General features: G+C 42.5%; 1 protein-coding gene and 1 pseudogene across 3 annotated transcripts in view; both read right to left on the reverse strand.

The window, feature by feature from the left end:
* The window catches only part of Sppl3 (signal peptide peptidase like 3), a 149,857-nt gene that overhangs the window by 4,323 nt on the left and 130,526 nt on the right, over positions 1 to 15,008 (reverse strand). For all 3 annotated transcript variants that reach the window (XM_004636264.3, XM_023720978.1, XM_023720977.1), the window contains exons 6-8: positions 14,319 to 14,431; positions 1,080 to 1,186; positions 529 to 692 (exon numbers count right to left, since the gene is read on the reverse strand). In XM_004636264.3, coding sequence (XP_004636321.1) covers positions 529 to 692; positions 1,080 to 1,186; positions 14,319 to 14,431 — 384 coding nt within the window. The remainder of the gene's footprint in view (positions 1 to 528; positions 693 to 1,079; positions 1,187 to 14,318; positions 14,432 to 15,008) is intronic.
* On the reverse strand, positions 4,734 to 5,218 carry LOC105742878 (annotated as a pseudogene).

The raw sequence follows: 15,008 nt of genomic DNA on the forward strand, positions 1-15,008 counted from the left end.
GCTTGCCAGGCAAGCGCTTATTCTACTGAGTTTTCTCCCTGACCCCTGGATGCTAGTTTTTTAAGTAGAGATTAAAAGACCTGTGAACATTAGGGGCTCCAGCCTAGCTGCATGGTGCCCAGGAGAGCACCATGTAGGGGACAGCTCAGGTGCTATGAGTACTGGCCTCTTCTAGAAATCTCAGGCGAATCTGTGACATTCACTGTTGAGATTGCAACAGGAATTATGTAATTTTATCATCAGAACATATTTTTACAACTGCTAAAGTGAAAAGAATCCAGATTCTCTGGATTTTAGCCAGTTTTAAAAAGTAGAAATAGCAATAAAGTATGGCTGTTCGCAGCACCTGTATCACTTAATGACATTGTTCTCACTTATTGCATCTTACAATGGCGGTGATAGCTTATGGTCCTTTTCAGTTAAGGTTCAGCATGCTCACAGTAAAAAAGAACCAAGGCAGGGAACAAAAACACACAGGAAGGTGTAGTGTTCAGCACCACGGGACAAGGCCCAATAGGCCATTCCTACCTTGGGAAGACCAATTTTCCAGGCAGAGACAGGCGAGGAACATCACGCCCAACATTGGGCCCCAGGTGGAGCTTCCGGGACAGAACGTCAAGAGGATTGTCAGCTGGCTGTGTGGCCACCTTTACCATGACATTGCTGTTAAAGATGTAGGCTGAGAAAAATACCTGCCAAGGTGGAGAGATACCTTTAACAGAGGGAAGTGCAAACAACCCATCAGCTTTCTTCATTCTGAAGAGCAGATGTTAGAGTATTGCGGTGTTCTTGCAGGTTTTTGAGTATCTCACAGCCAGCCCCAGAGATTCATTTACAGTGGGGCCAGGAGCTTGGTACAGGACATGTCATCAACCTACACCTCTTGCACTCCTGGGAGTCACAATCAGGCCTCTTACTGTGTCCCAGTTCCACTAACAAAGTGCAGACAGTGCCTGCATATGGTGAACATGGATAGCCTCCCTGGCAATAGGCTCTGGATACTCAAAGGGTGCAGTTACAAGCAGTCAGTGCTCCAAAAAGACACACAGGGAGCAGGGTCTACCCGAGAAGATACTTACCCAAAAGACATCGTAGATTAGTAGCCCTGAGAGAAGCAGGCAGGAGACCTTGAGGCTCGGCAGGCGGACGAAGGCGATCATGGCGACACAGAGACCCATGGCTAGGGCTGGGGAAGAGAAAACAGATGGAGATCGGGGCATGGATGAGGGGCTCTACAAGTTCTTCAGCTCATCAGCTCACCAATCCAACAAAATGCACAATCATCTCAAAAAACAGGAGTTAAAATTCCAGGTTCCAACCTTTGTGCCCACTGGAGCCCATCTAGACCTGCTAAGACTCATGTGTCAGGGACCGTCTTAGACCAGGCCTGAGACACTGCTGTTGGTTCCTGCTACCCTCCACTACTGTGGAGACATGACCCTTGTTTTAAAAGCAGCTTGCACCCAACATAGGCTGTGTCCCTTCCTTCACTCAGTTACACTATTTCATCAACTCATTTCCTTCTCTATTGTTTTCCCCACTGATATACAAATGTGCAATGTATCTACCTTAAAACATACACATATCCAGCATTTGTCCTAAAAATCCCCTCTGTAGCTAATTCCTTTTCTCTGGCCCTCATACAGCAAGGTCTTTTAAAAGTTGAAGATATAAGCTGTCTCCAATTCTTTTCCTCCTGTTTCTTTTTCTTTTGTTTTGTTTTTGGTACTGGGAATCAAACTCAGAATTTTGTGCTTGCTTATGCTGCTGAGCTATCTCCTCACCCCTCCTCTCAGTTTTTTTAAGGTCTTCTACACTTACCACAAAAGCAGTAACTGCATTATAGAAAACTAGAAAATACAGTGAAGACCACTGTTAAAAATCCTCTCAAAATTTTTTACAGTTTGCTCAGGCTAAGCTCAACTTGGGATTCTTTTGCCTCAGCCACCTACAGGTATGTGCCACACATTTATTTTTATAAAGAAAATAAGTATTTCTTTGTCTAAGCCAACAGTAACCAATCAGGACCAATGTCTGTGTTTTAATTCTTTTTGAATCTAGGATGGTTCTTTTTCAATGGTTGCTGAGATGGGTGCCATCTGTCCTACTGAATGTATTGCCTTCCTGATCTCTTAGCTGCTTCCCTGATGTGGTAGCTGGCCTCTCCTGCTATTCCATGTACTTCCTGTAATGCAGATGGTATTATCTGAAGACTAGGTCACTTCAAGCTACTTTTTCTTTCCTTCCGTTTCTCCCCTTCTCTCTCCCCTCCCTCCCCTTTTTCTCTCTCTTTGCTACAGGGTCTCAGTTTGGACTCGTAGTGATCTTCCTGTCTCAGCCTCCCTAGTGTTGGGGTTATAGGCATGCGCCACCACATCGAGTTTTGGTGGCCAGCACAGTGGAACGAACTGGGTCCTTGTGCTTGCCAGGCAGGTGCTTAGACTGCTGAGCTATCTCCCTGGCTCCAGCTGCTCTTTCTCACACCTGTGTTACACAGGCTTCATCTGTGTCAGTTACTTCACAAACAGCGTTCATCAGGGCTGCCAAGGGTCCTCTCATTCCCATACACTGGGCTTGCCCCAGACCTTAGCTTGATCTTCTGATACTCCAAGTCAGGATGTACTAATCTCAAAACCTTTAAACAACTTCTCGTCTCACACACAGGCCAGTCAGTCTTCATGCTGGCTGGTAAGGTCCCACTATCAGTTACCTTTCACACCTTCCCCTGCTGCTTGCCCTGGATAAGTCCCACTGAACTCTTTGTGCTTCCTCCGACTGCCTGGTACATTCCCATTTCGGTGCTTTTGACTTGCTATACCCTCTACTTGAATGAACTTAGCACAAAATCTACCTGGTTCACTCCCTTGTCTTTCCTCAAGGGTTAACTTCTCAGTGCAAAACAGACTTTCTAGCAAGTTATAAAATAGCACCTTGGTTAACTTAATTTGTTTTATGGTTTTGGGGGAAGATTGGTTTGTCATCCAATTCTGCCAAACACTTTTATATGTGAACCAAACTGTTTGCAAACAGAAGTGTTCATGAATCCCCCCCCCCCAGGAATCTTGAAGTATTACTTCATTTGAAATTGTACCTCCTTTCTATACAGTATTTGCCTTTTTCCCTTATACCTCTCAATATTTAAAATACAAGATACTGGGGCTGGCAAGATAGCTCAGTGGACTATGTGCCTGCTTAGGCAAGCACAGGGACTGGGGTTCGAGCAGAGCCAAGACACTGAAACTGGGCGTGGTAGTGCACACCTGTAATCCCAGTGCTGGGGAGGCTGAAAATAGGATCACTATGAATTCGAGTTGCGTAGAGAGACCCTGTACCAAATACATAAAAAAAGCAAGAAAAAAACCAAGATACTACTTTTTGTCTTAATTGTCTATCTCCTCAACTTCAGGGGAAGTACTTTGAGGGCATAGTGCACTGTGTCTCTGGAACCTAGACCAGGGGTTAGTGAATGAAGAGCTTGTTTCCACCCTCAGCTCTCCATTTTTTTTGTAAGTACTGGGATTGAACCCAAGGAGTGCTAAGCTGTATCTTTCTAATCCTTTTTATTTTGAGACAAGGTCTAGATAAATTGCCCAGGCTAGCACTGAACTTGGAAGCCTTTGGCCTCAGGTTCCCAAGCAGCTGGGATTACAGTTGCACCACCAGGCTCAGCTCAGAATCCATGTCTTAGTCTTTCTGTGGCTTCCCAGCACTTGATAGGCATTCAATAAAATACTTCCTGAAAACCATGTTCTGTCTTAAGAAAATCAAGAAACTCAAGAAAAACCAAGTATCAGATGTGTATTATTTTAATAGATTTGTAACATGTCAATATATGTAACAAAATGGATAAATGTAATAGCTTGGCAGGCTATGGCCTCATCAACTCAATGAATTCCTACTCACCAACTCAATGAGTTCCTACTGTGTATGTGTCTGGTGTTGCATAAACAAGAAGAAAAAAAGCATTCTCATCCCTACAACAAAGAAAAGTTGAAAAGATAGGAGAAAAACTAGGAAGAATCAAAACTATATAGTCTCTCTTAACTTTACAATATTCTAGGATGCTCATTATACTTGGCTCTCCCCCCCAACCCCAGAGTCTTGCTATGTTGCCCAGGCTGGCCTTGAACTCTTAATACTCTGGCCTCAGCTTCCTGAAGTACTGGGACCACAGGCATGCACCACCACACCCGACTCCACATTTATTTTTTTGCAAATTTAAAAAACAAGTAAACTGGTCAAACATACACAAATTGATGTCATTTGAAATATAAGAAACAAAGCTGCAAAGGGATGATCAAAGCATGAAGTTTAGGGCACTGAGAGGTATACCAAGACCTTATTTGTTAGGATCTCCAAAATCATCTTAGGAAACAAATGTCATACATCAACGTGAAGGACATTCTTGTGGATAAACTCAAGATGGCTGAGGAACAACAGTTACTGGATGGATCTTGAATGTCTCCCAAATCAAATATGTTGCAGGTTTAATCCTCAGCCTATGGCACTACCGAGAGTCCAAAAAGGGAAAGTGGGATTCAACATGTGCAGGAAGTGACAGTCAGGAGACTGACTGACACACAAAAGAGGCAGGGAAACAAGCCAGGTGGAGAAGGGTAACACTCGCGTATCTCTGGCACAGGCAGGTGGCTTGTCTGTTCGTAAGCTCTCTATCAGTGTGCCCCAGAATTACCCCACCCAAAGCATGTTTTTTTTTTTTTTAGCTTAAGTTTTTTATTAACTCATAATTACTTGTCTTCTGGTTTGTTGAAGCAGTAAGTCAGACAACACTTGCCACAATAATGTCTGTCAAAGTGGCTGGCCATAAAAACTCCTGCACCAAATTCATCTGAAGGGCATTCTCGACGAAGACGACTAATTTTGCCATTTTCATCCACCTTATAGTATTTTAGGACAGCCTACTTAACCTTCTTTCTCTGATGCTTATTCTTCTTGGGAGTGGGTAAGACTTCTTCTTCCTTTTCTTAGCACCACCACGGAGTCTCAACACAAGATGAAGGGTAGACTCCTTTTGAATGTTGTAATCAGACAAGGTACGTCCATCTTCCCGTTGCTTACCACCACAGATCAGCCTTTGCTGATCAGGAGGAATTCCTTCCTTATCCTGGATCTTGGCCTTTACATTTTCTATAGTGTCTGAGGGCTGAACCTCCAGTGTGATGGTCTTCCCCGTAAGGGTTTTCACAAAAATCTCCATCTTGGCGGCAGTTCCACCACAGATGGCAGATCCGAAAGAAAAAATTTACTTTTTTTTTTGTGGAACCAGGCATTGAACTCAGGCCCTTGTGCTTGCCAGGGAAGTGCTTATTCTACTGAGCCATCTCCAGCCCCTAAAATTAAGTGGTTTTTTTGGTGGTACCAGGGATTGAACTCAGAACCCTGTGCTTGCCAGGCAAGCGTTATTCTACTGAGCTCTCCTCAGCCCCTTTCCAAAGCATGTCTTTAAAGGTCACAAAGTCTCTAGTTTTACCCCATCATGGTCTAACCTGAACATGCAAGATTCAGAACTGTTTAATGATAGGATTTTTGTCATGACTCCAGACAATGTCATTTTACCCTAATCTTCTGGAGATTTAGGTTTCATTTTCCATTTATTAGTCTTTTACCTTATCCATGTAATTTGTAGCCATTTTAGGGTGCTACCCTTTACCATTACTTCAGGCCTTAGCCACACCTTGCCCTACTTCCTGCTTTGATGTGTGTCTTTTCCCTCTTCCTGCCCTTCCATTCTTTCCCACTGAATCTTCACTGCCACTGTCAAAGTCTGCTCAAATCATTTCTCATCTTAGGGTCATAAGGGCTCTTCCTTGTGCGGATCAGATCTCATTTTAAAATTCCACAACTCACACATGCTGGAGCTGCAGATCAATGCTTCCCAGTTACACTACTCTCTTCTTTCCAATCAGTCCTCCCACTGGATTCTAAGCTCCATGTTTGAAGAGGACAGCAGCACATCTGACTAGCTCTGAGAAGTTCTTGGGTTCTTAAGCTTTACACCATCCTTAGGACTTTTCCAGAGTAATAACTTCTCTTTGTTCCTGACTGCCTGAGAATGTCCTAAGACTTCCCTTGAAAGTTTTGCCAATAAATTTAACTTTTCATTACATCTGACTAAACTAAAAGTGATAGGGAGTAACCATTAATCTTAGCCATTTAGCTGATCATTTATTTAGGGGGGTTGGAGTCAGGCTCTCATTATGGCCTTGAACAGACTTATGTAGTCCAGTTTGGGCCTCAAACTTTACTGATTTTCCTGCTTTGGCTCCCAAGTGGTGAACTTACAGGTATGCACCACAGCACCCAGTATTTTAAATTTATTATTGCCACCTCTGTCTCTCCCAGTCTTCCGAAACCACCAGGAGAGGGCCTGGGACAAGACAGTGACATCAAACTGAGCTAAAAATATTTTGTGAAAGAAAGAATATGCAACTTGTGGGGGCTTAAACAGTGTTCACATTCTAAGGTGAAGGCCACCTTGAGATATCTCAGTCCTATAAGCACCAGAGTCTAGCATTTTAAAATAAGAAAAAAAAAAATCAATTACTAGATTGCTGGTACTAAACAGTTTAATGAGAAGGTAGCAGAACAGTGAGGGGCTACATTAGACATGTTTCTGGACTACTAGTCCATGTAAGCGGGTAGGGGACATGGGGGGGGTGATGACCTGGGTCCTACGATCTGTGAGGATGTGTGTGCACAGTTCCTCTGGATTCCTAGGCCACAGAGGCAGCTTCATGGCACAGCGCTTGGCTAGCATGTATGAGGTACTGGGTTTAACCCTCATCACCCCCAAAATAAAAAAGATGCATCACTGTTTAACTGACATACTATCAACTATTGCTCTAATCTGTTTGCACCACCACAAATCTATTTATTTAGTACAGCACCTTGCTACTCGGCTCAGACTCAGTGATCTTGTCTCAGCCTCCCAGCACTGGTATTAGAGGCATGCACCACCATACCTGATATCAGTGACCACAGGACTGGCATGGCATGTGGTATCGGGAATTGAACCTGGGTCCTTGTGCTTCCCAGGCAAGCGCTTAGACCGCTGCCACTGAGGTAATCCCCAGCCCTATATATTTTTATTTTATTTATTTTTTTGCAGAACCAGGGATTGAACTCAGGTCCTTGCGCTTGCCAAGGAAGCACTTATGCCACTGAGCCATCTCCCCGTCCCTATATTTTTAAATTAGAATTTTTACTGGTACATGCTTGAGTGCATAATGATCACATTCCTCATGGGAAGCTGGTCCATGTCCATACATAACATATCTATATTCTTTATCTCCTTCCCCTCTTTTTCCCATCTCTTAACACTCCTTCCTTTTTGCTAAAGATCTCCTTATTTCCTGATATCTATCATTTATTTCGCTCTTTCTTTACATTATGGGTAACTCATATAAGAGAAATGTGATATTTAAAAGCTTGTTAGTTTGATTTATCTCACTTAACACCATGGTCTCAAGGTGTATCTGTTTTCTTACACAACTCAAGTGTATCCCTCCTATGGCAAAGTGGTGCTCCACTGTATATAAATACCACCCACCTTCTCAGACTTACAGTCATGTGCCACCTCTATGAATATGTCTTAGTGCAGCCCTACAAACCATTATCCTGTTTAACTTCAAAGGACAATCATTATTTGGCCATGGAGCACATGACTACAGTCCCAGCACTAAGGAAGCTGAGGCAAGAGGATCCCTGCAAGTTCAAGGCCAGCCAGGGCTGCATAGTAAGACCCTGTCTCAAACCAAAACACGAAAAACAACCCTTAACACTCATTTAAAAACCTTATCATCCATTCTCAATGCTTACAAAATGATTTCTGATTCTGCAGAGAAGTCTGGAAAGATAATTTCTGTGCCAGAGAACATTTCAATGTCGTAGACCAAGGCTACAAATACAAAGCTACATTCTTTTAATAACAGAAAGTATGTCAAAAACATATGAGAAGCAAAAAGTTCAAAGGCTCTCTTTTTATGAGGAAAAATTCTACTCTGGGTCAGGAGGGCAGTCTGATCAGTGCAAACTGGTAGGAAGAGATCCTTGAACTAGTAAATACTGGGAAATTACAGCAATGACAGAAAATGCCACCATCAAGAGCCAATTAATGTTCAGGGGAGCCTCTCTGAACACTTAGCGAAAATGTTTACTTACTGGGTAAACTTCACAAGAGAATGGTCATTTTGTATCCACCCCAGTCTAGAGCGCAGGTGTCCTCCTCCAGGCCCAGCCTGCATGGCTTGAGGCAAACAGCTGGTAGGGGAGAACGTGAAGCTCTGCGTACATTTACAGGGGAGCCCATTACTACAGTAGGCTGCTCCTCGCAGGTCAGCGGCAGCATTAGCTTCTCATAGAAACCCTACATCATGAACCTGCAGGCAAGGAATCTCCTGAAGACAAGCTAATGTAGGGCTGGCCTGATAGCTCAGTGGACTAAAGCGCCTACTTAGGAAGGGTGCAATGGCTGGGGTTTGATCCCCAGCATGCCCCGCCAGCCCCACCCACAGGGCAAACTGAGAGGGCACCGAGACAGTGATTGAGACTGGGCGTGGTGGTGTACCTGTAATCCCAGCACTTGGGAGGCTGAAAACAGGAGAATCACTATGAGTCTGATCTATGTCGTGAAACCCCGTAGACACTGTCCTAAAAAAGACAAGCTAATGTAATAACAAAGTGCACAATAAATGCAACATGCCCCAGTCCTCAAATCCCCTCTCCCACTGTCTGCAAGAAACTGTCTTCATAAAACTGGTACTTGGTATCACAATGTCTGGGAGTTGCCAGTCTACAGAGACTCCTATAGCAAAAGGAAACCTTTTGCATGTCTTACTGAGAGGTACTTATTACTTCTTAGTCTAACAAAGCCATTCTACATAGCTTACACTGTTTCTTTATAATCAAAAGTAATAGGCCAGGTGTAGTAATCCTAGCTTCTGGGAGGCTCTGGCAGGAGGATCCCTGTGAGCTCAAGGCCAGCCTGGGCTACAAAGTGAGTGCAAAGCCAGCCTGAACTGCATAGCCTGAACCATCTCAAACAGCATAGGGGTGGGGTGGGGTGGGGTGGGGGGAGATATGTAGGTCTAATGTCCTGGAACTCTGGAAGGCTGAGGCAAGAAGACTGCAAGTTTGAGCTCAGACTGGGCTTACTCAGTGGCTTAGCAAGTCCGCAGGTTCAATTTCCAGTAGCCTAGCCCCCATCAAAAGTATTATGTATACCTTATACTAGAATGTTTTATGATTTACAAGGCACTGTCAGTACAAGTATCACTTTGGTCTTTTTTTTTTCCCCTTTGGTGACATGGTCTCACTATGTAGTTCAGGCTGGCCTTGAGCTCACAGTGATCCTCCTGCCTCAGCTCCTCTGGTGGTAAGATTAAAGATATCCAAAATATCACTTATTAAAATATACCATTTAAATAAAATTTCAGTGACTTGTAATCCACCTTTTAGTTTGTTTCCTCATTTAGTTTCTCACTGCTTCTTACTAACTGTACTTGTCAAAATTATTTATGAGGAAAAAATTCCTTTAAGAGCCAGGGTGAGATTTCTAAAAGTGTTCTTAAGGGCCAGCCAGATAGCTCAGGGGACTAAAGCACCTGCTTAGGCAGGGTTTGATCCCGGGGGTGCTGTGCCGGCCCTGCCCCTGGGGTGCGCTGAGATGGTGACTGAGATTGGGTGTGGTGGTGCGTGCCTATAATCCCAGCACTTGAGAGAAGAATCACTATGAGCTCAGTCTACTAGTGAGTGAGATCCTGTAGACCCTGTACCAAATACATTAAAAAAAAAAAAGATACTAAAATAAAAGCTTTAAGATTTAAATTTTGTTATTGTGGCGATACTACAATATGCTCTCCCTTCTCATTAACCTTTTCTCTACGTGTGGATGTGAGACTGATCCTAGATCACAGAAAAAAACTTCGCAACTCTTTTTGTTAGGCTCTATTCAATCTGGCCGCAAGCACTAAATCCTTTTTTTTCCTCCTTAAAAAATTATTGATTTATTTAGCACAGGGTCTCTCAATGCAATTCCGACTTTTAATCTTCCTGTCTCAGCCTCTCCAGCACTGGAATTACAGGCATGCACATCCACACCTAGTTTTGGGGCTGGCACAGTGTGCCCTGGGTTCTAGGACTAACATGGTATGTGGTACTGGGGATTGAACCTAGGACCTTGTGCTTGCCAGGCAGGTACTTTTATTTTTTTAAATTCAACATCCCTTTATTGATAAAAGCCTTGAACAAATTAGATACTTTTTTTAAAAAAATTTTTTTTTATTTATTTACGTGTGTGTGTGTGTGTGTGTGGCCAGCTCAGCCCACCAGGGGGCGGGGCTGGCTGGCATGTGGTGCTGGGGGATTGAACCGCGGTCCCTGTGCTTTGCTAAGCTTGTTCTAAGTAGGTGCTTTAGACCACTGAGCCATCTCACCAGCCCCAGGCAGGTACTTTTAGACCACTGAGCTATCTCCCAGCCCCACATCCTTGATTCTGAATTAAATCACATAATTGATATGAGACCTCTCCTCTCCCATACTGGGAATGAAACCCACAGCTGGGCTACATTTCCAGTTCCTTTTTTTTGGCGGAACTGGGGATTGAACTCAGGCCTTTGTGCTTGCCAGGCAAGCGCTTATTCTACTGAGCTATCTCCCCAGCCTCCCAGTTCCTTTAATTTTAGGACAAGGTCTGTTAAGTTTCTCAGGCTGGGCTCTTGTGATACTCCTGCCTCAGACTCCTGAGTAGCAGAGGTGCCCAGTATGTGCCACTGTGGCAAATGCAAATGTCATGAAGCCCACCAAAAAATGCATACACACTTCAAGAAAAGAAAAATAGTGTGATTTGTTTTTAGTAGAGGGTGTTACTCTCAAATGCGGGTCCCTAGAGGTTGTCATATGTAACAGAAAACCCACTACACACTGCTAACCCTTACAGAAGAAATTGGAAATGCATGTGCAGCCATCTCAATGACTAAGGTTACTCAAGCAGCAATTCACCATACTAATAAATGTCTGGAAGCTAACGGCCACACTCTGAGCACCTTCTGCAGTTGTAGAGGTCAAAGGTAACATGTTAAAATCATGATGTCTCAATAAATTTAGTATTAAAAAATATTTATACAAGTTTTTCATTTCCTAAATTATACCTTTTTTTTTCTTTTTTCCAGATTCTGTACAAAACCACTACACCAGCAAACAAAAGCCCCCAACTATGTATAAAAATTGTACTCAGTACATTTTAGATTAGTTATGGGAAGTATGCCTACTCTAATGTCAGTTTACCTAGAAACTAATGGAATAACTTAGCTATGCCTCAAGCCGAGGCCTGAAGAGCAGGCATCACTGTTGGAGATTCAGAGTTTAGTGGACAATGAGTGACAGTCACAGTGGCTAGGCTAGTCTCACAGCCTCAATGAAACACTGACTGCAGAGGGACCCTCAGGCCTGGCAGAAAGTTCCAAAGAACTATTTCTTGGGTCTGGATTAGCTTTGTAGTTGCTTGGAATAGTAACAAGAGTAGTCGAATCCACATGTGTGATACCTGATTTAACTACTGTCCTTAAAAGTCCTTTAGATAGGGGCTGGTGAGATGGCTCAGTGGTCTAAAGCACCTACTTAGAACAAGCTTAGCAAATCACAGGGACCACGGTTCAATCCCCCAGCACCACATACCAGCCAGCCCCGCCCCCTGGTGGACTGAGCTGGCCACACACACACACACATAAATAAATAAAATTTAAAAAAAAAAAAAAGTCCTTTAGATAATATAGAAAATGTAAAACTGATTGCCTTTTTATTTGTACTGAGGAACTGAACCCAAGGCCTTTGCACTGAGCTGCATCCTGAGCCCTTTAAAAATGGTTTTAGTTTTGAGACAGGATGTCATTAACTTGTTCAGGATGGGCTTGAACTTGTGATCTTCCTACCTCAGACTACTGAGTAGTTTGTATTGTAAGTGTATGCTACCATGCCCAGCTTTTACTACCCTTTATATTTTAATATGCTTCTCATTTGAACCAGCAAAAGAAGACAAAAAGTGTACAGACTCTGTGGGACAGAGCAAGAACAATTAATTATACAGAAGTTTCCTGAGGTTAGGAAAATCAACTGAAAAAATGAGACTTAAATCTTTTCTTTTTTTTTTGAGACAGGATCTTGCTTATGTAGTTTACACTGGCCTTGAATTCACTATGTAGGCTAGGGAGACAGCTCAGTGGAATAAGCACTTCCCTGGCAAGTGCAAGGGCCTGAGTTCAATTCCCTGGTTCAGGGAAAAAAACAAAAACAAAAACAAAAAAAACAATGAATTCACTATGTAGTCCAGGCTGCCTTCAAACTCGTGGTGATGCTTTCTGTCTCCTCCTCCAGAGTGCTGGGATTATAGGCATGTGCTGCCACACCTGGCTGAGGGCACAATCTTTTAAGTTTTCAAATGTATGATGGGAAAGACCAAAAGAATCACGGGGCATTTTTGGAAATGTTCTTTCAAGGTGCTTTGGTAGAGAAAGTATGAAGCAGACAGAGATTCTGTAACTTAGATTAAGTTACTTTTTGAACCTTTCTTTCCTTTTGCAAAAAGAGAATGATTCTTATTTCAAAGAATTACTCTGAAAATTAAATGACATAATTAATTTTAAATGAGATAATTCATACAAGACACCTAGTAGAGTGTCTAATATATAAAAAGCTTTCAAAATCTTAGCTGTCATTATTTCATCATTATTGGTGAAAGGAAATTCTCATATGCTATATACATAAACATGTAAACTATGTGTTTCTGAAAGTCAGTATGTTAACAGATACAAAAAATTTTGATGTGTGTTTGGAGGGAGAGTGTGGTATGGTGATGCACACCTGGATCCCCAGCAGTTTTTTTTTTTTCTTTTTTCTTTTTTTGCGGAACCAGGGATTGAACTCAGACCCTTGCGCTTACCAGGGAAGCACTTATTCCACTGAGCCATCTCCCTGGCCCCAATCCCCAGCATTTGGCTAGGCTGAAACAGAATCACAAATTCAAGCCCAGCCTGAGTAACTTAGACTCTGTCTCAAAAAATTAAAAAAAGAGGGCCCGGGGAGATAGCTCAGTAGAATAAACGCCTGCCTGGCAAACGCAAGGTCCTGAGTCCTGAGTTCAATCCCCGGTACTGCAAAATAAATAAATGAATAAACAAATGCTCAGGATATAGCTCAGTGCCAAGGTCTTGGAAAGGGAGGAAGGAAGGAAGGAAGGAAGGAAGGAAGGAAGGAAGGAAGGAAGGAAGGAAGGAAGAATCTAATCTGAAATTCTACCAAGAAGTAAAGAAGAATGTTTACCTCATGGTTACTTGTAATAGGGAAAGATTAAAAACAATCTAAGGATGCAACAGTTAAATAGCAGACATAAAAAAGAGTATTTTGAAGCTACTGATTGGATATGTATTTATTTATTATTATTATTTTGGCTGGCTCAGAATGCCTTCAGGGCATGTTTGCCTGGCTGGAGTTGTGGGGATCGAACCACAGCATCCTGAGCCGGACTGCTTTGTTGAAGCAGCCACTTAAAGAACTGAGCTTGGGGCTGGTGAGATGGCTCAGTGGTCTAAAGCACCTACTTAGAACAAGCTTAGCAAAGCACATGGACCACGGTTCAGTCCCCCAGCACCACATGCCAGCCAGCCCTGCCCCCAGGCGGGCTGAGCTGGCTACACACACACACAAATAAATAAATAAAATAAATAAATTTAAAAAAAAATAACTGAGCTAAGGGGCAGGCCCCCTGGATATGTATGTAATAACATATTTTACATCACTACATTAAAATATATACTGCATATCATTTATAAAATATAACCCATATCATATATAAGAACTTCGCACAACGGCTTGAACCTACATATTTATAGATGTTATTTATTACTAACCAAGAAATATGAAAAGCAACTGATGAAATAAACAACTGGCAAAGAGATAGTATTCATCTATAAAAAGGTTATGATAGTATGAACCACTTTACAGAGTCCTGAGTGAGCCTTCAATATACTTTGTGAAGTGAAAAGAAATCAGAGACAGAGCCATATAAATGTCCAAAATCAAGAAATTTATCGAGACAGCAGATTAATGGCTACCTGGGACTAAGGTAGAGGGAAGGGATGACTGCTAATGGGCACAGATTTTAAGGGGTTTGGGGGAAAAAAAAAACCGCTCTACCATTTATTATAGCGATTACACCTAGATTGTTGTACAACTCTGTGAACAGTTAAGTCATTATTTATAAACCTATATTAAGTAAAAGTCACAGTCTGCCACATATTACTCACCATCCATGAGGAGCCAATGGCCAGTAAGAACCCAGATGAGGACGAGCATGACGGACAAAGAGAATGATAGTAACTCAGCAGCAGTGAAACGCCCACAGCAACCAAAGGAAATCCTGTAAAACACAGTTATTTAGGGGGCTGATGGGAACACCACATTCAATGACCAAACTCTCCGTTGGATCCTGGTCAGAATTCATGATGGCTGGATTAGAAAAGCAGGCAATACCAACGTACCTACAAATCTATACCATCCAAGCCTCTTTGGAGTAAGCTACAGAAAACTCAAGAGGAATTAAATTTCTGTTCCCATTTCATAATATACTTCTTAGGCCAAATTATCAAAACGGGTATTTAAAAGTTTGAAGGGACAAAAATCAATCCTTGAAAGGCTAGGGGGAAAAATTCTAACCCTAACAAGGAAAACAAGCAAAAAAGCCAACAACTCAATTCACTTAGTAAAGATAAATGTGGGTGACATGGTCAATCTATTTAGCTATCACTAACTCTTGCGAGGATTAGCTGCTGCTAATGACTAGTTTCCATGTGCCTCGAGTATCTTAATTAGCACTTCCTTTTCTTTGTTTTGGGGTGGTACCAGTGATCCACCTCAGGACTTTGAGCTTGCCAGGCAAGCACTTATTCCACTGAGCTCTCTCACTGGTCCCAGCACTTTATTTTCTTTCTTTCTTT

The sequence above is a fragment of the Octodon degus genome, unplaced genomic scaffold (genome assembly GCF_000260255.1).
Source record: "Octodon degus isolate 3935 unplaced genomic scaffold, OctDeg1.0 scaffold00079, whole genome shotgun sequence".
Classification (NCBI taxonomy): domain Eukaryota; kingdom Metazoa; phylum Chordata; class Mammalia; order Rodentia; family Octodontidae; genus Octodon; species Octodon degus.